This window comes from Pseudochaenichthys georgianus, chromosome 9 (genome assembly GCF_902827115.2).
Source record: "Pseudochaenichthys georgianus chromosome 9, fPseGeo1.2, whole genome shotgun sequence".
NCBI classification, from domain to species: Eukaryota; Metazoa; Chordata; class Actinopteri; order Perciformes; family Channichthyidae; genus Pseudochaenichthys; species Pseudochaenichthys georgianus.
In genome coordinates this window covers 33,763,400-33,785,349 of record NC_047511.1, presented here as the reverse complement: position 1 = coordinate 33,785,349, position 21,950 = coordinate 33,763,400, and the positions used below count along the sequence as shown (strand labels likewise).

Sequence of the window (21,950 nt, the reverse complement as noted above, 5' to 3'; positions counted from 1 at the left end):
TAGTGAAGCGCACAGGGTTAAAACAGCAGCAGACATTAGCTGGGGTTAACACTTACATCAGGGAAAGGGAGCGGCTGGCTCTCAGATGTTGACTGAGGAACGCCGTCCGGAGCGTCGCTATCAAACCGTGAGCCGGGATCAGCTAGCATGTGCGGGGGGGTGGGCTTCCTTGGTGAGGGGCTCAGATTACTGTCTGAACTGGGAGTGGCAGGACTGAGGCTGAAGTTAAGAAGAGAAAAATTATAAAACAAATGTGTGGTTGCTTTAACCGCAGGTACAATCCCTTGTACAATCAAATAGAGCCCGAGTCATTTATTGCTTCTGTTGGCAAACAAAGATGTAGCTGACGCACCTAAAAACAGGGGTAAAGGTGAAACAAGAAGGATGGACATAAATATATTTATATTATATATAAAACACACTACATCTTATTTTTATTTTTACAAATTTGATATAATCTCTGTTCTTCTTGTTGTTGGTTAACGATGTGATGATATTTTCTGACCACAGGGGGTCAGTGAAGTAACAGAGAAGTCATTATCCGCCATTCCTCCATAGCTAGAAAGATAAACAAAGACTGTGGTAGTTTGTTCAACACTTTAACCGGAGCATAAACAATGACAGAAGATGGCGTATACATTTGACTGCCTTCAGGTTAACTTTCAGAAGGAGGTATTTTCATTCTTTGTTTTCTTTAAGCTTGCATAGCAAAACATTGATGTAAAAATGAAAAACTTGTTAATTTGTATTTAGTTTGAGACATAGACTTTAGTGTATATCGACTAAGTTTAGTCACATTTTTAAAGGGCACTAATCTGGATACAAAAATCGCAATAAATAAACATGAGGATATTTCCCCGAACACCATGGCTGTGTTTTCATTTTCGCAATTGACGATTTTGGGTGGTTTTGGAATATTGACTTGTGTTGTGTACTTAAAAACACACTGAAAACAAATAAAAACAAATGAAGCACCAGACAAAATGAAAACGGTGTGTTCACCTGTCATCAGTGCGCAGTCCTGTCTCCCAGGTGCCATACTGACTGTCAGTGTCTCGGACGGGTGTTCCCGAGTCCTCCTCCTCACCACTGACACTCTGCTTCTGCTGCACCTGGGAGAGAGAAGAGGAGAACAATTATTAATTATTGAGGAGGAATCAAACTGGTTCTAAGTTATATAACAGACTAGCTTGAGAGACGCCAGCAGCTGCTCTCACTTGACATTCAGAAAATACTCTCGGAGTAAATCTCTAGGAATTCAAGCCGAGAAGTCACTGTGAACAACGATGGACCAAAGGTTTTTCTTAAGGGATGAGGTGTGGTTCACCCTGTTGATAAGTGTGATGCCATCTTTTAAAATGCTGTGATTGGTTATTAAAAAAACAAAAACTATAATAAAATAAATTGTAGCTAAACTACAAATACAGATCTACGCATACTGTTAATACTGCCGTACTATATTTGTATTATACATCCATTGCATTATGTGCACATTTCCCCCTCCAAGCAGTGGTTTAGAATTTGATCTGAACTAAATGATAAAACATTTTGTTGTTAAAAAAAAAGATGAACTTGCACACTAGGCTATTTTAATAGTTTTTGTATTATTCGCTTGCGGCAGAGGGAAAGCTGGTTCACCTTTCATCAATTCATGCCATTGCCTATATAAGCAGCGGCCTTAGTTGCCATGTACAACTAGAATGCACTTGCAAAAGTGAATGCGCTTATGGAGACATTTTTGTACAAAATAAATAAAAACTTCATACAACTGCAGGATATTTGATAAGTTTCGTAAATATTTGCAAAAAGTTGATTTACATTATCATTGCTAAGTGAAGCCATTATAGTATGTGGTCAATAGAGCCAGCAGTTGAACAGTAATGAAAGGTCAAGGGATGAGTTAATGGAGACCAGAGCGGGGACACTAACGGAGACGGGAGGGGGGGGGGTGATTGACTCGGTGTGTGTTTGCTGTGTACTGAACCATGCCGCTTTTAATGAGGCTGGTACAGAGGACATACTGTCTCAATAGAAACACGGCATGAACTGACAAGCCTGGCCTATATAGGGAAAAGACAATAGAAAATCCTTCTGTCCTCAGATGTTGCCGAAGGAGTGGAGGGAGAAACGTGATACACCTGGCTCTGATGTTGACCGGTCTGTAAACGGTGAGGAGGGTTCACTTCATGTTTATGTGAGGAGTAGATCACAGTTCTCATTCTTAGAGCTTCATGAATGCCTTCCTTGTTTTCTTTGTGAATGTGAGAGCAGAGATACAAGAGCACTTCAAAAAGAGCACAGCAGAGACATTGAGGAGCGATACATTTGGATTGTGAGACCATAAGATTGCTAAAGAGAAGGAAAAAAACAGCAGTTCAGGATGTCCTTTATCAACTAAGCCTTTCCGGACAAGAACAAAGAAAACAGAGAACAGTGAGAATGGCTCCCTGTGTCGGAAAAAAACACTTCTTCTCAAGTTCATCCTCTTCTCAAGGATTTGTAGCACTCACACTTTTCATGTTGACACCACGGGGTCACACCACTTACCCTAAAATACACACACTTCACAGTGCTGCTGCCACTGACAACGAAGAAACCTCTCCTCCAAATCAGACTGGAGGTGGAACATACAGAAACACTAGCAACGTACTTCACTTATCTAGTGATCTTCGGGTTGATTAAATGCTAATTCAGCTAGATTAGTAGGTCCTCTCATAGATGAGGCTACAAATAAAGATGTATACAAACGATTATAGAAACATTAGCGAGTTATTAATTCACTTACAAATCAACAGAAGCTATGGATCAATAACACAGGCATTGTGTTGATGCTGATCCAACAAAAGCAGCATTTCATGAAGCTTTTACAATAATGGTGTGTTCAATAGATCGTGGCCCAGTAGGAAATCTTAACGTGTTCATTCTGATCTAGAGGCCTAAAGGCACCCAGTATTCTTAAAAACAGCATGACTGTTAATAGCTGTGTATGTTCCTCAATGTTATACATAGAACATCTGGTTGTCAATTTTTTAAGACTTGAGGCTTGATTAGCGCTATTTTAATAAAGCCATGTTGTTGCTCTAATAATCGGATAAATATGTGGGTACGGCCGCACATTTTCAAAAAGTTTCTTCTGAAATGGATTCAAAATGTTACTCTTGGTGGTGCAAACAAAGCGAGTAAAGTTGATGACTTTGTCTTCGTCGACGGAAGCAGCCACCTCAGTTCCAATGTATAAAAGTGTGGGGCAGTCACTTATTAGTATGTGCAATGCTGTTTGTCCTGTTGCATTATGTGATGTGCCTTTTATGTATATCCACGTTTATAGTGTATTGTGGTTTAAGTTATTGAAAGCTGTAGTTTTTTTGTATCACACTGAATCATGTCAAAGAGTTAAACATTCGCTAACTACAAACTATCTGTGCAGCAAATCAGTTTCAAGCTCTGTATTTGAACTTGTCCCAGTCAAATGAAAAGACATTTCAATGTGTTTCTCTTAAAGCTGACTGGCCCTCTAACATGGTCTGAAAACTCCTTTCTGACAGAGTGCTGTGGACAGTTTCTGCATTTTTCAGAACCAGAATGCTTATTTAATGCAGAAATAGACAAAGTGTGCTGAGGTATAAAGGGGGGGGGGGGGGGGCTTTGAACTTAGATCCAGCTGGAAACCTCAGCATTATGTCATCCCTCTGTCATCTAGCAGTTGTCGTAAACTGCTATTACTGCTGTCAAAATGCCAAACAATCTTAAAACCCATCTATCGTGTGTGTGTGTGTGTGTGTGTGTGTGTGTGTGTGTGTGTGTGTGTGTGTGTGTGTGTGTGTGTGTGTGTGTGTGTGTGTGTGTGTGTGTGTGTGTGTGTGTGTGTGTGTGTGTGTGTGTGTGTGTGTGTGTGTGTGTGTGTGTGTGTGTGTGTGTGTCTCAACCTAAAACACACCCTCACCTGATCAGCATAGAGGACAAACACTGACTTTGCTGGAACTTGTTGAAAAGAGGCGCCACTACACAAGCTCTTTCTCAATACCATGTATTATTCAGTAAAAGAGTGGTTTGTAACAGCCTCAGTACTGAACCTCAATAGAACTCTTTTTACGTTCTCTGTTGGTATAGTATGCATTAATCTACAGACAGTGCCAGTTCAGAAAGGTTTCTTTGCCAAAGAATAACCACAATTCCTTTAAAGCTCTTCTGAATGGACTCTCACAGGCTCAGCTATCAACCACACACATGGATAATATGGGTCACAGTAAGGCATACTGACCCAACAGGTCCAATAGCAATGATTAATAGCTGTCAGGATGAAGGCTGTTACTTAATAACATTAGCCATAGCCAGCTTTCCAGAGACAGGAAGGGTGTGTCGGGGGAAACGACATAACAAAGAGCGGATGAATGGAAGGATGAAGGAGAGAAAGGCTTGATCACTAAATGGGGTTGACTGACAATCTGAGGAAGAAGGGGCTGGAACGAGGCCTTGGAAACTACTATTTGATAACACACTGATCGACGATACACTCACACAGGGTGGAGGAAATGCGGCCTATGGATTGCTCCAACCACAACAGTTAAAAAGGAAACATGGGTGTTCTTTGAAAAGGGAAGGGCTCTGCAGTAAAGCACCTAACAGATGGTCTTACATCAGAGCAGAGAAAACAGAGTGAGCAGCTACTGGAGATATAATCATTTGTTTACATAAACACAGCCTCCAATAACCCAGTTACCTGCACTGTCAAAGAATGTTATTTGGGATTTCAATCAGTGCTGCAGTCTAACAGTGTGTACTGTTTGTGATTCAGACCTCACAAACAACAGAAATATTAGTTGAAGCATTAGTTTGCATGTTTTGAAATAGGGTTGTATGAGGTACTTCCATAGTCAGTATGTTACCAACAGTAGATCGGGAGTTACTGCATGAGAGAAAACAATACATGTAGTGCTTGCTCAAAATGTATGATGGCCTGAAAGAAAGGCTGACCCATTAAAAAAAAAGCTCATTCAGTTTCATTCCACGCCAAGAGATTATTTGTATCGCTTTGTCTTGAGAGAGCTCACAGTCTGATTGGGAAATAAACCATTATCTCTGTCCTCGCCAAAGCCAGACTCCATTAAAAACGTGTGAGGGGATGCGTGACTTTGGGAAATACGAACCAACCAAAGCAACACAATAAGACACAAACTCACCAATGTTGTTTTTTTCCAATGGATTCAGGTGGCTTTGTAAGAAGTGAACATGTTAGTTTGAAAGGCAGTCTCTTGGCAAGGCAAAGCGATGGGTATATTCTAAATATAGCACACACCTAAACTGATACATCAAGGTGGGCCTTTCTCTTAGGTTGCTAAAATATGTTTAACACGTCCACAGCAGTACCTTGCTTTGCTGTAATACCTTCTTCTCACACCGGGGTTGTTGTGTTGACCGTCATCAACTGTGGGCAATACATTTTGGCTATGGGTAAGTACCTAACAGCTCCATTTCAAAACATCCAAACTATCCTTTTAAGGTGTTTACATAGCTCAGTATTGCACCTTAAATCAACGTATAGCTGTTGTGGCTGTCACTATGCTCATAATCTTGGTTTGAGCTTATTCAGGATAAATAGGATGTGACAGGACAACATTTAATACTGTTAGACTATTAACAGCCATGACAATACTTCCAACCACAGCATTATACATGCAGTGTGCCACCACTCCCGATTCTCCAGTGCTCTGTTCTCATCATTCTAGCTCGGGTGGAGTGGGAAAAATGCTCTGCGTGCACTTAAGCACACAGTAGTAATCAATATCAACATCCTACAGATATTCCAAACAACTGCTCCCGCGAGCACTGATCTCATGTCAACAAATGGGCATTCTCGCCGCATGTCAGCGGACTCACATTAAGAGGAAGTCTGCTGGGCAAACGCAACAGCACTGTGTTATTCTTTCATTACACAACTGGTTTGTACAGACTCAGGATTTATGCCTCACAAAGCGTCTAATCTAAGAGAGAAATAATGTAAAAACCTGACTTGGCTTAAGAATTTGACTCGGAGAGCATTGGACCTGACTTAAAGGATTAATCTCTTTTCTATCCAGCCTGGTGTTTGTTTTTCTGGTTGTTGCCAATATGAAGATTGTTTGAGTTTAAAGTTGTTCTCAACAACCAGATTGATGGATCACACACACACACACACACACACACACACACACACACACACACACACACACACACACACACACACACACACACACACACACACACACACACACACACACACACACACACACACACACACACACACACACACACACACACACACACACACACACACACACACACACACACACACACACACACACACACACACACACACACACACACACACACACACACACACACACACACACACACACACACACACACACACACACACACACGACATTTGAAGTAGAGCTTTTGTCCTGTCACTGGATCCCTCCAAATTGAACCTACAGCTCTGATTGGTTTAGCTTGACAATAATCTTTAAACATACTAATCCCAAATGTATTACGGCCACTGTAAATATCTTCTGAAAGGTATTAGTCATCGTTTGCCACCAGGTTAATATCCATCTTTATATACTTATAAAGCCATACGAAGACAATATCATTAAGCACCAATTAAAAGTTAGATTTGGTAACAATCAACTCCCAATATAATAAAAACGTTCAACATTTGAAATTGAACAACCATATTGCCTGGATTTCTGGTATTGCTTTTACTGCATGGCACAGGCAATTCATCACAACTAATCATAACACAATGAATAACTTTGAACTGTCATACACACCTTAGGATTGATATGATCTGCTATACCAGCCAAAGCTTTTCAAAGTGATCTAATGCCAAACACAGCATATCAGCCACAGAATCTATTGTTCTCCATCGGCATCTGTGAATGTTGCTGGATTTTTTAGTATTCAAACAGCAATCAAATAACGCCTTTAAATACTTCATAATCATGAACATACCTAAATATAGCTAAACTACTAACTCAACATAATATATACAGATTGGCATGGCTAAGTGAGTTCAAGTTCGACTAAGTATGCTGAGAAAATGTAGATATGCTAATGAATTGTCAGGTATACTCAATAGATAATCTGTTAACAACTAAAGACATAGCAGAAGAGTTCAATTGTTAAATCTCAAGGCTGTGACAAATCCTCTATAATGTATATATAGGGAGACAGTATCCAGTGTCATGATGCATTAACCCACATCATAGTTCAGACAAAATAAACCTTTTCCATAGAAACATATCCATCTTTGGATATGCAATGCTGTTTTAACACTTTTCTGCTAAGGGACAAGCTGGTAGAACTAATATCCGGATCTCCTGCCAACTCACTTTGATTTACTGGCTACTGGCCATTACCAGTCAGTCATTACTGACCTCTTACTGTCATTCATCCACTTAACATCGGCCCAGTGGGGAGGCATGTTACCCCCAGAGACCAGAACCATAGTTGAGGATGTCTTACTAAAGACATGCCTACACAACTGACAGCAACACAGACGTCATGAAAACACTTCTTATCTACAGGAGTTGTGGACTCATTAAGGGTGTTGCACAGCAAACAGGCGTGACCTAAAGATAGGCACCACTTCACTGCAATGTATCCGTATCCCTACATGGATTTCTAAATCTGTCCTTTATATAGAGCGTGGACCAGGATTGAGATCAGGGCAGGGATAAGGGATAGGAAGCCTAGCAATCAGATTTGTGTCTACTTTAAGAGTTTTGGCAATACATATGCTATCATTTCTAATGACTTGTCCTGACAGTCCTCTAGTCCTAATTTTACCACTCATGTCAGGCAACATAATGACCTGAAGAACCAGTTTAACGACAGTGTTGCTTGGCAAACAGAGCGTAACAACAGCTTTGCTAAACAAAGGGCGACAGACAAAAAAAGATTTACATTGTGCCAAGGACAACATAAGATGGAGAAGTGCTGAAAGCCTAGAAAGAGATGGATGGGAGTAGCGAGGCAGATGCATACGTTCTTTACATGTTTGGCTTGAGACCAAATAGTTGACGAACAGGCAGCTGTTCACACAGTCGCATTACAGAACTGCATGGACATTGCTGCAAAATGACTTGAATTCCACTTGTTCTTTATTTAACTTCAGAAGAAGTCAAAGGGATGCAGTTCATACATATAGATGACTGACTACGGGTCACTTAAAGTAACATACCACACTGAAGCCTGAACAGTACATCTGAAATGGAATGTCAGCTTCATCTGATCTACTCTCTTATTGTCCTTTAAAGAGACCACCAAACTTTCTCAAACGAATATCGGCCATTTGGATCAACCAACCTGATAACATGCAGTAATAAACCATAGAAAAGTTAACAGAAAATAAAAGGCAAATCATTCACCATACAAAACATTAAGATGCAAAGCCAAAGCGCATTGTGTCAATGTGCACCAAACTAAAAGGAAATTGCATTTTGTAGTTCCTATAATTTTGCCTTTTGTTTGTTATTTAAAAAAGTTATTGATTGGGTAGGTGACATTGAAGAAGCTAGCAAGAGTAAGCTAGATTTTAAACATTATCCAACCGGGAAACACAACACGATGCTACACGTTTTTTCCCAATGCAAGTAGCTAGCAGCACTAGCTCCAAAGTTGGCAACAAAACTTTGCAGGCCTCCCTCTACAGCCACTCCCCAAAAAATATAATTCCGATTGTAATCAACAAATGTTGCTATTGTTAGTACTCACAACTATCAAATAACTATTAAAGCTATCCAATTCAGCTGATGTAAACAGTATTTCAACAAATAACCAATATTTTCTAAAACACATTCCCCACCCTAGCTTTAATTGCTGTCGGGATATTAAGATCTAAATTAACTTGAACTCACATCATACGGATACTACTGATACTGACCACAAACATGATTATTTGTGATGGGCATCGGAGGTGAAATGCGCTACTGGAGCTTCCCTTGTGTGTTTCAACTTGAAATGTGTGTCTTACAGAAGTGGGGGTGTTGGGTGCGGTGCGTCTGCGTAAGGACAGACGTTGCTGGCTGCGCAGAGAGAACCTGCGTATGGACTCCCTGCTGCGGGACGCCAGTGAGCGCAGGGAGTTGGTCCTCTTAAAGTCCCCGGTCCCGTCCTCTCCACGGCCGCCCCTCTCCATCGGGTTGGACAGAAAGCCGAGTGCCCCGTGCAGAGAGCGACGAACATTTCCCACCCATCCTGACATCTGAGTCTGGGCCACTGAAAGCTTGTCCCCCATATACTCCATCACAACCCAGTACTGTCAAATCTAGCTGTGTCAAAAAGTCTGAACTGAGCTGTGACTCTTGTTATCACAGCAGCAGGAAATCATTAGAGTCCAGTTATGCTGTTGAGGTAAAAGTCCTGGACGGTGTCGTAGGTATTCAGTGTTGCTGGGTCAATACTGCAGCAGTGAGGAAGGTGACACAGAGAACAATTCAACTCAGCGAGCCCAATGTTGTGATGATGTTGGCGTATGCTGCTTACAGCACTGCAGCAATAAATGGCAGTCAGTCACAGATTGTTAGAGTCCCGAGCCTCTCCTTAGTTTCACTTCTAAATGGTCTTTCTGCAGTGCAGTCCCACTGGAGCCGTCAGGACTCTATTTCAACTCATCACTGTCGGGGCTCCAGCCTGTCGGTCTGAACTGAATTGTGAAGCTTTCATACGTCTATTTTAAATGCACACAAGATATGTTAGCTATGATGTGGCACACCACCGAGTGGTCACGTAAAGGTTATCTAAGGCCAGCACTAACTATTAGTAATGCAGGACACTACTCTATGAGAGACAAATGCTGAGCTATCTACCAACAGGTTTCACATCCATGTTTTCCTGGCTTCAGGTATTCCAAGTACTAAGTCAAGTAGTATAATCAAAGAAACACATCCTCAACTAAACCTTTTGGTTTGGCATTACAATTCAGTTATCTATTTCTGTCATGCAAGTCCACTGTGCCAGCAATACTGAGTATGAGATTGTCCAGGTGTGAGCTTCTCTGTCCTGATCCCAGTTTCAATTACAGCTGACCTGACAGCTGTCCCAGAGCCAACGATAATGCACTTTCTCAAAAACAAGGCAAGGGTTAAAAGTTGAAAAAGCCATCCATCCAACAAGGTTACATTTTCAAGGTGTCCGATACTGTGCTATCCTCTGGCAAAAAGCTTTGGGAAGAAATGGTGCAGGACAGCCGGTGGCAAAGGGAAAGCTGCTGTAGTCATTCGTATTCCATAAGAAAAACCAGAGGGCAACCAACGCAGTGCCAAAAAGAGGAAACAGCAGAGAGCACTGTGGGGGGGGGAAGTTAAATCCAGAGGGGAAAAGAGAAGGACAGAGAAAATGTTTCTCTCCTCGCCTTTTTCTGCAGGTATGGGCAGGTAGGAGAAAATGCGTCAGCACTGTGCTGCTCTCTGTAACCAGCGCTATAGGACTCAACGTCAAGGAGAAACTGAGTGAAGAGAGAGAGTGTGGAACAGAGTGAGGGAGGGAGAATGGGAGGTCCCTGATTCAGAGCGGGAGGGAGAGGGGAGGGTGATATATGTTCTGCGGTGCTCTATTGCTCCAGCCTGATTTCAGTTGCAGAGCAACGCAGGGAAGTGTCCCAGTCAGGAAACAGAGAGGCAGTGGAAACAAATGCAGAGGGATGAGACAGAAAACACATATTGCATGTGTGCAAAATGCAATTGCAATGTTATTACAACTCCTTTCAAAACAGAAAGAGAAAGCCAGGGAGAAAATGGGGATGACACATTCAGATAGGAATGAGCACAAGTGCAAGATCAAGTTAAGAGTCATCTATAAATAGAAAGATTGGAGATGCAAGAGGGAAGAGTGAAAAGACAGGTGTGGCTCTACCAGTGTCGCAGGCTCATCAACCAGTTTGTCCGCACAGTGTAGACATAAGCAAGAATCACAACAGTCAAGTGTTTGTTAAAGTCAGACGCATGCAAATAGCACTACAGACTAGAAAACCCTCCCTAGCCTGAATAAAGCCACAGCAGGCGACTCCAGAGTCAGACGCACTTCAGAGTTACACTCAGAGAAGGCTGGGACTCATGAGGAGCTCCACAGAGCTGAATCCCTGTCCATGCATGCCCCCTACAGGTAATCTGATTAACTTTGCTTTGAAGTGCTGTGCTAAAGGCAATCTGCTGCGAGGTTCTCAGTTTCCAGCGGCTCACAAACTGACCTCTCTCGTGTGCTGCTCTGTCGGAAAATGGCTTCTTCTTTCTGGGTACTACAAAAGACAAAGTGACACAGCCTGAAAAAAGCTAAAATACTCCTAATAAAGTTCAGGAAGTATCGGATGCAGCCATATTACTTTATTGTAGCAGGTGGTACAAAATATAAAATGCTTTAATATAAAACTTTTAATCGATAATGAAAACAATCACTACTTGAAACATTTTGCTCAAATTCTATCGTTTTTTTAATCATCCAAATGTTAGAACATACCAAGGCCACATCGAAATATCACGTCATGATTATTTCTGGCCAAATTGTTATGAACGATATTATCCTACTAACCCCTGCATAAATAAAGCATTATAATTAAAGATAGCGAAATTCAGTATATCTCTAATTTTAGCATTTGATAATTACTGTATTTTTACAGAATCAGGCTTGTTTTTTTACTTTTGTACCATTACAGTGACAAAGACAAGTTATTTTGCAGACCTATCTTACTACTGCTCCCATCTCTATACTATTCCCCCTCCTAATACTGAGCGTCACTGACTGGGAAGTGAGTCATGGCTGCTCATCACTTCCCCCTTTCGGATGACATCACCAATCTGTGCGCAGAAACCCAACCGGCAAAAACACAAAGAAGCTGAAATCGGATGCAGCAAATAGTCCATATGATATCTTCCTATATTATATAAAATAATCTTACAGAGAAACATCTGAAATGAGAGAAGTCACTCACCCAGAAGCCGTGTGGAGGCAGGCAGCAGGACCACACGTACAGCACAGCTCTCAGCCCGGTGCCCATCGCTGCTCTGCCCCTCTCCACAGCCTCAGACCCTCACACTAAAACTATGAGGTCACCTCATAAATATGACCTCATCCGTGTGAGATCACCAGTAAACTCAACGTAGGGGAATTTACAATATTGTATATCTGTCGACGCTGATAGATTTCTAAATTAAACCCGATGCCAAATAAAGATTATTTTACGATTTAGCAGAAACTTATATCTAAAAAACTAAATAAAACATTTTAATTACCTGCTACTATCCTAGAAGTATTGCCACTCTAAGATGAAACAATGACTATAGCTAGTCGATCAACATGAAATGAATCTTCAATTCTCATTTTCAGAGGGTTAATGGTTTAAGTCAAGTTTTTTGGTTCTACCTGGTCTATCTGGTTTGGGTAAATAATGATAATGATTAATGATAATCAGTGCATATTTTAGTCGAAAATGGACTCTGGTCCCAAATTTGAAGAAATCCCTCAAGGCAATCCAGGAGGTGTCCTACAGATTTTTTTTTTTTCGCATTCTTTGTCTTTACTTGATGAAGTGTATAGTGGCAGACTGGAAACAGGAACTGAGTCTCACGTAACACATCTAAATCACAACTAAAGTCCCATGGGTAGAAACAAACCGGGACGTGGAGTTATGTGGCGTGTGCCATAACCATTCTACCACCAAAGTCTGTGAATATGTACAGTACATATTGTTTTGCCTCCTTAGCAGATAAACAAAGAACACAAGAACAGCAGACAGGAATGAGGAACAACTCGCACTGACACCAGGTGAAGCTGAAAAACAGCCACTAGATGGTGGTAGTGAACTTAAACTCACAGTTACTGAATCTGAGGTCTTTGTCACGCAGTGTGCAATTATGAGACACAATCAACTATACTTCTGGTTTCATATTGTATGCCCTCCACCTGGGCCTACAATTATAGTCTCAATGACAAAGAGCCAGCCGAGCCCAACCCTAGATATTTATAGACTCTATTCATGATTGAACAGATGATATATTGGTGTAGGTAAAGGTTGTTGGTGCAAATATGAAGACACATTTTCCATGATTTAAAAATATAAGAAACAGATGTAAACTACAAAGTCAAAAGTTAGAAAAAACGGATATGAGGAAAATCAGCTCAAAGGACTACTGTTACTGTGACACATATGTGACATGTCTGCTTATCTGCGTGGCCCTTGATCATTACAAGCCATTTCACTTCACAGCTTTCCCTGAGCCTGATGACAAGCCTCTGATAAGCGAGCACTGAGGACAGGTACTCATTAACCATTTGGCTAATCCAATCCTGAATTACAGGCCTGGGATGGGTGGAGGTGTGCTGCCATCAACATTAGTCACAACTATAAGCCATGGAGACACAGCAGCACTCGGCTGTCACGCATCTACCTGCATTCGTCCACTTTCTCCTACCTTCAATACAATGGTTCTGGAAAATAATAAGTAGCATGACAAATATTTAATAGAATGTTTTAATCAGTTACTAATAATGATGTTGGTGATAATGTGCAATGATTTAAAATCAAAATTCAGTTAATTTTTTTACCATTAAACTTATTTATTTTACTTTCGTACTTCATGTTTGCACTGTCCCTTTGCTGCTGTAACACTAACATTTCCCCTTTACAGGACCATTACAATATTATCTAATCTTTCTTTCCTTCCTTAAACAGACAAATTGTTTTGTACTACATTCAATGTGTTGAAGTTGCAACAAAACAAATCAAAAGATTTTTGAAAAAAACAAGTTTATCTCATCCTATCAATTTACAAAGGTTTTACAACCAAACATATTATGTTGTGTAAAAAGATCAAATAGAATACAACATGAATACTGTTGCTCTGTTTGAATTCAAGTTAAAATAATTACATTTTAATAAAAGTTCAAGTTTAGCACTTTTAAGGACATTCCTCAAAATACAGTATATACTCCTTTCTAACCGTTTACACTATGTTTTGTTAGGAAGTTAAACAGGTTATTTATTTCCCTCCCTGATATCTCTTTTATTTTGATTTGAAAACAGTATTTATTTAAGTTCCTGGAAACGCTGAATTTAACAAGACTATACTTGAACACATTCTGATAACGTTATTATTTACCTTCACCCAATTTTCTTTTTACAGAGTAGAGCCATCCTGCAGCTCTATAGAACCTTGCTCCACCAGCTGGTAAGGTCTACTGTTAACTAACTCTCTAGCTTATAAGAATAAGGTATTTACAGAGCATTAACTGGGAGTCAACACGTTTTCTATATCGTCCATGGCACTATGGGAAACAGTTACTCTCAATCCCAAATGCTGTTAAGGCTCACTATGGTACCCGAAATTCTATAGGAAATAACGATTACCGCCATATTTTTCGAAATGCTGGCATCGACTTGTCGCCAAAGTATTGTTCCTTTGGAGAACTAACAAAATGAAAAGTACACTTCTAAAGCAACCTACTGACACTTAAGACAATTATCCAGTACAAACTCAAGTACACACACACACACACCTCGCTGTCTCCACAGAGCCGTGTGAAAACAGTGATTATAATAAAGAGCTCACATCCAACCATCGCTCTGAAGCAGAGACTCAGACAGCGGTCTCTCCTCTCAGCGAGTTGAGCTGTTTGAGGCGCAGGACTCACCCAGTCTTTGTCCTCCAGCTCTCGGTGTGCACTGCGACTCCTCATCCTGGAAAGACTTCCCTCCACAGCGCTGATTGAAGGAGCTGATCGCCGAGAAACACTGCGAGACCGCATCCTGTTCAACTCCTAGCACATAAACAGGAACCGCAGTCAACTTCATATCTCCATACACATGTTACCTGAAGGCTATTCATAACCATGCTGGGTGCTGCAGTGTATTGAGGCAGGTGGCTTTGTTGGGAACCATGGTCACTTCACAAGTGGGTAGAAACTATTTCCTTTTCTATTAATGACTTCTTAAAAGTTGATTTAGTACACAAATGTAGGCTACACACTCAATAAACATCACTATTATCTGTTGTATTGTGTTGCACTGTTGGAGGAGCCTGTGACCTAAGCATTTCATTGTCATAACTACACTGTAGTAGGGCTGCACGATATATCGTGTCGTGACGATAGTCTCGATATGCTCATGCGCAATATTCACATTGCGTGGATATTTTTTTTAGGACTTGCGATATTAAGTAGGCAAATTAACTCAAACACGTCATGTTACAATTATTTTGCTGCTTGCTACAAAAAGGAAAACTTGCACGGCTCTCATGTCAGGGGTACTTGAGTGAGTGACATGCAGGCTCTGCATGAACAGCAAACCACCAATCAAAATCAAATCTCCAAAGCAAACGGACCCGGTGATTAAAGGTAAAAACACTGAATAAAGTAGTTTCATGTGTTTCTCCAGGGCAGTTGGGCGCTGCTAACCGAGCTAGCTCAGCTTGTTGCTCTGATAACTTAAGATCCAGACGTCCGTGACTAAAATCCTTCATCCGGTTAAATATAGTTAAAAAAATACCAATTGTATAGCATTACATTTCAGGAAAGGATGGTTTGGGGGGGGGGAAAAAAATCGCAATGTCAGTTTTTTCCAATATCGTGCAGCCCTACACTGTAGCTATGTACATATGACAATAAAAGCCTTGAATCCTATAAGTCATCACTGTATTGAATCAGGCATTTTAACATAATCCTAATAAACCTTTAGGGAAAGACCACGGTTTCCTTTAGATTTCTATCTGATTAGCATTGGTGGCTATTTGTGTTATAGGGATGCCCGATAGTGATGTCATCAATGACAGTGTTGAAAAGCCGATCCTTCCTTTCGCTCAGGAAACATCAATGAGAGAGCAAATATGGGTGGATAAAAGAATTCTGTTCTGCTTCAAGCACAGGTCTCCCTTTATTTATATTTTTATATATATGTGTATAGGCTTACCCTACTTTAAAAGGCTGCTGCTGATTTAACACACTAAAAAAGAAATGCTAAGTAACTTGTACTTTAGATTTAGTGCCAGGTTTTTTAAACAGTGGGCAAAAAACAATATCGCCCAAAATAGTTTAACTTCCGTTATATCAAAATGTAAACTATTTTCCATAAGAAATGAGTAATCCTTGCCTCTGATAGTATTTCATTGCTATCTCACCTGCGATCCTTGTGATCTCCTGTGGACGCAGACGTCCACCTGTCCGCTTGGAGGCTGGGGCTGTCTGGGCAGCCAGATCTGCTCTGCAGGAGCGCTGCTGGGGCTCCCGCCTGGAGGGCACACACCTGGAGGGCCCACACCTGGAGAGCCTCCACTCCTGGACGGTGTCCGGGAGAGAGAGGCCAGGTGAAGCAGCTCCTCCTGCCCCGCAGACCTGATCCTCTGTGGGGCCAGGAGCCGCTCCTCCTTGCCGACGTGTTTTCTGGGTTCAGGTTTGTCCGCAGACGTCTCAACAGGCCGCAGCTCCCACGGGTCCTGAGGAGACGTCGTCCATATTGGACTCGTTATACCTCCTGAAGTCTGTGGTGGCCCCCTCCAGATAACGTCTACATTGGGTGTGGGCTGCGACCTAGCTCCAAATGCAGCGTCTACACCCTGAATACCAGAGACAGGAAACAAGTCTTTCCTGGGGGAAACTAGAGCTGGGGACGTGAAAGAGTCTATGTCAAGGATGGCAGATCTGTAAGACTCTTCTGCTCTCGGGGATGGCTCCTTCCATCGCGTTGCGAGGTCACTGCGCTGTGGAGATGCCTTAGAAAAGGAGTCATTCCTCCGCACAGAGTCCAGATCCAACACTTTAGGTCTGAGATGTGAAGACTCCAACCTCCCTCTCTCCTGTTCCTCTTTCTTCTGTCTCTCTTTCAGTCGCTGCCTCTCTGCATCTTGCTGTTTGGCTATCTGTCTCATTTTCTCTGCCTCGTCCCTCTCCGTCCCCTCCATCCTCTCCCTCAGTCTGCGTTTCTCCATCTCTATAATCTGTTGTCTAACCCTCTCTGCCTGCTTTTGCTTCTCCAACTCCACGAGCTGTCTTCTCTCCATCTCCTGCTTCCTCAGCCTTTCCTTCTCCACTTCCCGTTGTCTCAGCCTTTGGTTTTCTAATTCCTGCCTCTCAAAATCGAGTTGTCTTTGTCTCTCCCTTTCTAAATCTCTTTGTCTCTGCCTCTCCACCTCTCTCTGCTTCTCCCTCTCCATCTCTTTCTGACGCTCCCTTTCCATCTCCCATTGTCGTTCCCTTTCTCTCTCAAGCTCCTTCATTCTTAACATCTCCTGTTCTAAAGCCATCTGTTTCAGTTTCTCTGTCTTTTCTCTATCCATCTTCTCTCTAAGGCTCTGCTTCTCCATCTCCAACACCAGCTGCCTCTCCCTTTCTCTTTGCTTCAGTTTTTCAAACTCTAAGAGCTGCAGTGTCTCCTGCTCCTTGATTCTCCCCAGCTCCTCCATTATTTCTTTCTCCCTTTGGATTTCCAGGAGCTGTCTCTCCTTGTCCAGCTCTCTCTGCCTCTCTAATTCACGCCGTTTTTCCTTCTCATGTTTCCGTTGTCTTTCTTGTTCCAGTTCTCCTAGTCTTGCGCTCTCTACTTCTTGCAGCTTTTGTTTCTGTTGAAGCTCCAACTGGTGTTGCCTTTCCAGTTGACGTTGTTTCTCCTCAAAGTCCCGAATCTCCTTCTCATAGGCTTTCTGTCTTTGCCTTTCAAATTCTCTTTGCATTTCTCTCTCCTTCAATCGTGCAAATTCTAAATGGGCTTCTTTCTCCATTTCCAGACGTCTCTGTCTTTCCCTCTCAAGTGCTTTCATTTTTGCCATGTGTCTTTCCGTCTCCTTTTTTAATTCTCTTTTGTTTTCAACTTCCATAATGTCATCCGCCATCCCTCCATCGTACGCCGTTCTGATCTCCCTGTGCGACATGTGGCTCCTCGTCTTCAAGTCGTCACCTTGATCTTGAGAGTTTACCATAGCTGCATCTAATGAAGGATTCCTTCTCATCTGATTAACCTTTCCTTGAGAGCTGCCTGGTGAAGACCGCACAGAGAAATCATCAAACGGCACAGTCATGTCACCTAGATGTACGTCTACAGGAGAAGCTGGCTCCTGTAATTGTCCCGTCAGAGCAAAGTAGGTTGCCCTGGGCTTTGGCTGTTCTTCTGTTTTCATACGTTTAGGAGCTGCAGCCACTTCCTCCTGTTCTGCCTCTTCCTGTCTGTCCTGATCCAAAGCCACATGTGATGTGTTTGGCATCCCAATCTCTGTACTCGCCTCTTGTTCGAGACCTGTAGCGCTCCATTTATTCAAAGCTCCGATCCTCAGATATCGAGGCTGTTGTTCCTGCATCTCAGCCACAGCTGGTTCCCCTTGTGCTGTGCTCTCTGGCCCGGGCCTGTTCCCCTCTGAGCGCCTGGAGCGAAGCGTCATGGCCTTATTCTCCCAAAGAGCTGATGGGATGTTCTCACTCACCACCCTGCTCTCTTCCACTGCCTGCACCGTGTCAAAGGCGTGCAACACCCTCATAGGACTTGATGGGGACAACGGCTCCCTGTAAGTGGCATTCACCAGAGTTCCTTCATCTTCAGCATTTCCTCTATGAAACGACGGGCTGCTGAGCGAATCATCCGCCTTGTCTTCCTCCACCATGAACACACTGTGCCTCTCCAGAACATTTTCAAACAAGGATGCTCTGACTGTCTGCACGTCACTGCCGGGACCAGGCATGGGGGGCTTTCTAAGCTGCTCCTCTGAGTCCTTTAGGTCCACAAACGTCTTCTGGTCACTGGGGGTGATTGCTGACTCTTCAATCTAAGGAAAGTCAGAGATATCATGTCAATTAATAAAGTATATTAGCAAATTGGTCACTTGTTTGCATTTAAGAATCATGCTTTTCCCTTTCAAACTTCTTCCAAATGTAAACACTGTTGGACAAATATGGAAACACCTGACAGAAATAATCATTAAAAACTAATTAATGACATGACATTATAGGAGAAAACCGAGTCCTTAAATGAGTTACTTATTAAGATAACAACTGTCAGGGTCCAAGCGATACCCCCGTGTTCTCTGTTGGCCTCATAACAGTGGGTGTGGTGCAGAGGTGGCAATGAAAGCATCTCCGTGTTGACCTTTTCCCACTGATCTCCTCTCTGTGTGTTTCATAACAGGCAGCCACGGGGGATGATTCATGTGCCGGCTGTCTCAGGTTACACAGCTTTGAATCAAGACAATTATTTTTCTGCAATGTCCCATTCCCTCTTGGGATTTTGTCTTTTCAACACAGAGAGACAAGGGGTCAACAGCAAATGTAAACACTTGTATTAACCTGTGTGTCTCGATTATATAAGTTACTAAGAAAGTCTCTGTCTATAAATGTTCATACAATTACATATATTTCTCTACATTTTAACCATTTTGAATATTCTAACCAACTTCAATCTACTTTTAACAAACTTTAATTAACTTTTAACCCTTTAAATGCATGTGTTACAACTCAACATTTGAATTATTTATTGTACACCAAATCTTATAGGGAATATTATTTTACCATCTGGGATATGTTAAAAATGAGAAACAACATTGATTGTCATTCTTTGCATCAAACACAAAGAGCAGCAATATCTGAAGGAAAATTCAGAACAAAATACATTTAAAATGGTAAATAAAATGTAATTTTGAAGCCAAACTCTAGATTCAATGAATGCATGATTGCAAGTCTTTATTTTAACGGTTTACATGGGGACATTCTTCTGCTTAAGGGTGTGAGTGGCTGTATTTTTACCATAAAGTTTATCAAAGACAGGTTATAGGAGATGAGGTTGAACAAAACAAACACCACTGCCAAAACTTAGGTTATATGCGTTAACACAGCCAGAATGATCTGATATTCAAACGTAAAAAGCCATTTCCCCATGTATTACCAAAACATGCCGATAGTAAATGGCACACCATATTGCTTATTATGGAAACTTCCATCTTGTTCAATCTACTTTCTATTGGCCTTGGTTGTTGGATTTATTTTGGCAAAGAGATGACATGTTTTCAGGAGAGAATGTGGGCAGCACTTAAATGGGAGATTGTTTCTCATTCACATTTGCCCGTTAAACACAGACCGACCCCGACAGAAACGAGTTTCTACGAAGCTTAGTCCCTTTTCTTACCCTCCTCTGAGGATCTCTGCTGATCTCATGGTGCTCTGTCGCCTCACTTGGGGAAACACTGCCAATGTCTGGCGACTTCTCGGATGAGAACCTGATGAGCATACATCACACGAGACAAAAAGCCATGCATGACAATGGAACTCGAGGACAAAGACATGGGACAAAAGCATGCTGAAGAGAAAATAGGAGCAGCTCTTACCTTTTAGTGAGGTCAAGGGGCAAGGGGCGGGGCCTAATCAGAGGTGGTTTCACAGCGGGGCTCTGAGTCGGTGTTGTGTCCTCCGTCAGCTGCTTGATGAGCCGTTTGACCCCCACTGCTGGTTCAGTTTCAGGGACTGTCAGCACCGGAGAGAGAGGATCTGACTCTTGGCCTGTGGCACCTGGCCCAGGAGAGGAGGACGAATCGAGGAGGAGACTGATTCTCGACTTGACGCTAACGGCACGCTTCTCCTCATCAGTCTCTTTCGCAGTCATTTCTTCGGTCTTTTTATTGCTTTGGTCTAAAACAGCAGGCTGATCTACACCATCAGTACTGTGTGGTGGGGGGCTCTTCGGGGGTTTCTCCTGCTCTCTCTTCTGTGGCAGTGGCTTCTCCTCTGGAGTGTTTTCCTTAGTGTTTGCTTTGGGAGATTTACGGTGCAGAGACAGACCGATAGACTCAAACTTGGATGTTAGATCGGCTGAGAGTGGTCTTCTTGCCCAGCGAGGGGCAGGAGCTGGAGTCTCCGTCTCGGTTGGACTGTCAAGGAAAAGGACCGACACAGGTCTGGGCCTGGAGCCTCGGGGCTGCGGTCGCATTTGCACTGCTTTCTCTGGCTTAGCTTTTTCTTTTTCTTCCTCCTCCTGCCCTACCTGAATGAGAAAACCCATGGACTTGGCTCTGGTAATGGAGGAGCCACCTTTACTGGATGGCGTCCAGTCCTTTGCATTTTCATTTTTAGTGGTTCCAGACCACTCTGCAGCTGGAAGTTGTTTAAGGCTCTTGGAATAGGCCAAGCTTGACAAACTGGATTTGCGCCTCTCTCTCACATTCTCTCTCTCTGCTGTTATAGGAGGAAAGGGTTTGCTCAGATCTCCAGGGTCAAGAGGAGGAGCCGGTTTAAATGGCTGGACTATTGGCTTGGTTGTTTGTCCACTGTTCAACGTATTAGATGTTTTAAAGAAGGTAGAGGCGGGTCGGTTGAGGTTGGTTGACACTGGCCTGGGTTTGCTAGGGGCAACTGGTTGCTGTGGTTTTGCCTTGCTTGGAAGCTCTGAATTGTGCCCAGCCAGGCGAGTGGACTCTGGCCGGGGCCTGGCTTGGGGCTTAGGAGCAAGTATGGGCTTAATGGTGGGGTTCCTCTCCAGGGCGAAAGGTTTAGGAGTGAGCCGTGGCTTGGGAATCGGGCCAGGCTTGTTAGGTTCAGGAGGGATGATATGGGACTGGTTGATGGAAGTGATCTCAATGAGACTCTTATTGCTGGAGTCAGTAAGGGGACTCAGGTGGAGTCGTCCTCCACCCACCGTCCTCCCTACTTCCCCAGTCTGAACCTCCACCTGAGCAGCCATCATCGTCAACAGCACCTTCAAAATGTAAAAGAAAAAAAGTCTAACAGCACAACAAAACTGATTTCTGCTGATTTGTATTATTAGCTTCAAAGCACTCGCACTATCTAGCCATTACTGTGGACTTTGTCTCGGGAGTGTCTTAAAGCGACACAACTATACACATGAGTGAGAAAGATATTTACACAAGGTTATCTCACTTTAATGCAGGTTATAGTGCACTTGTGAGTTAAATATGGGGTGATATAATTAATCAATTACTTTTTTGTCATCC

At 42.5% G+C, this 21,950-nt stretch overlaps 1 protein-coding gene across 2 annotated transcripts in view; it reads right to left on the bottom strand.

The window, feature by feature from the left end:
• Positions 1-21,950, bottom strand: part of LOC117452067 (uncharacterized protein KIAA1671) — a 29,278-nt gene that overhangs the window by 3,878 nt on the left and 3,450 nt on the right. For both annotated transcript variants that reach the window (XM_034090515.1, XM_034090514.1), the window contains 6 exons: positions 20,331-21,694; positions 20,132-20,222; positions 16,149-18,779; positions 14,668-14,793; positions 1,003-1,112; positions 57-219 (listed from right to left, as the gene is read on the bottom strand). In XM_034090515.1, coding sequence (XP_033946406.1) covers positions 57-219; positions 1,003-1,112; positions 14,668-14,793; positions 16,149-18,779; positions 20,132-20,222; positions 20,331-21,682 — 4,473 coding nt within the window. In that variant the 5' untranslated portion in view covers positions 21,683-21,694. The remainder of the gene's footprint in view (positions 1-56; positions 220-1,002; positions 1,113-14,667; positions 14,794-16,148; positions 18,780-20,131; positions 20,223-20,330; positions 21,695-21,950) is intronic.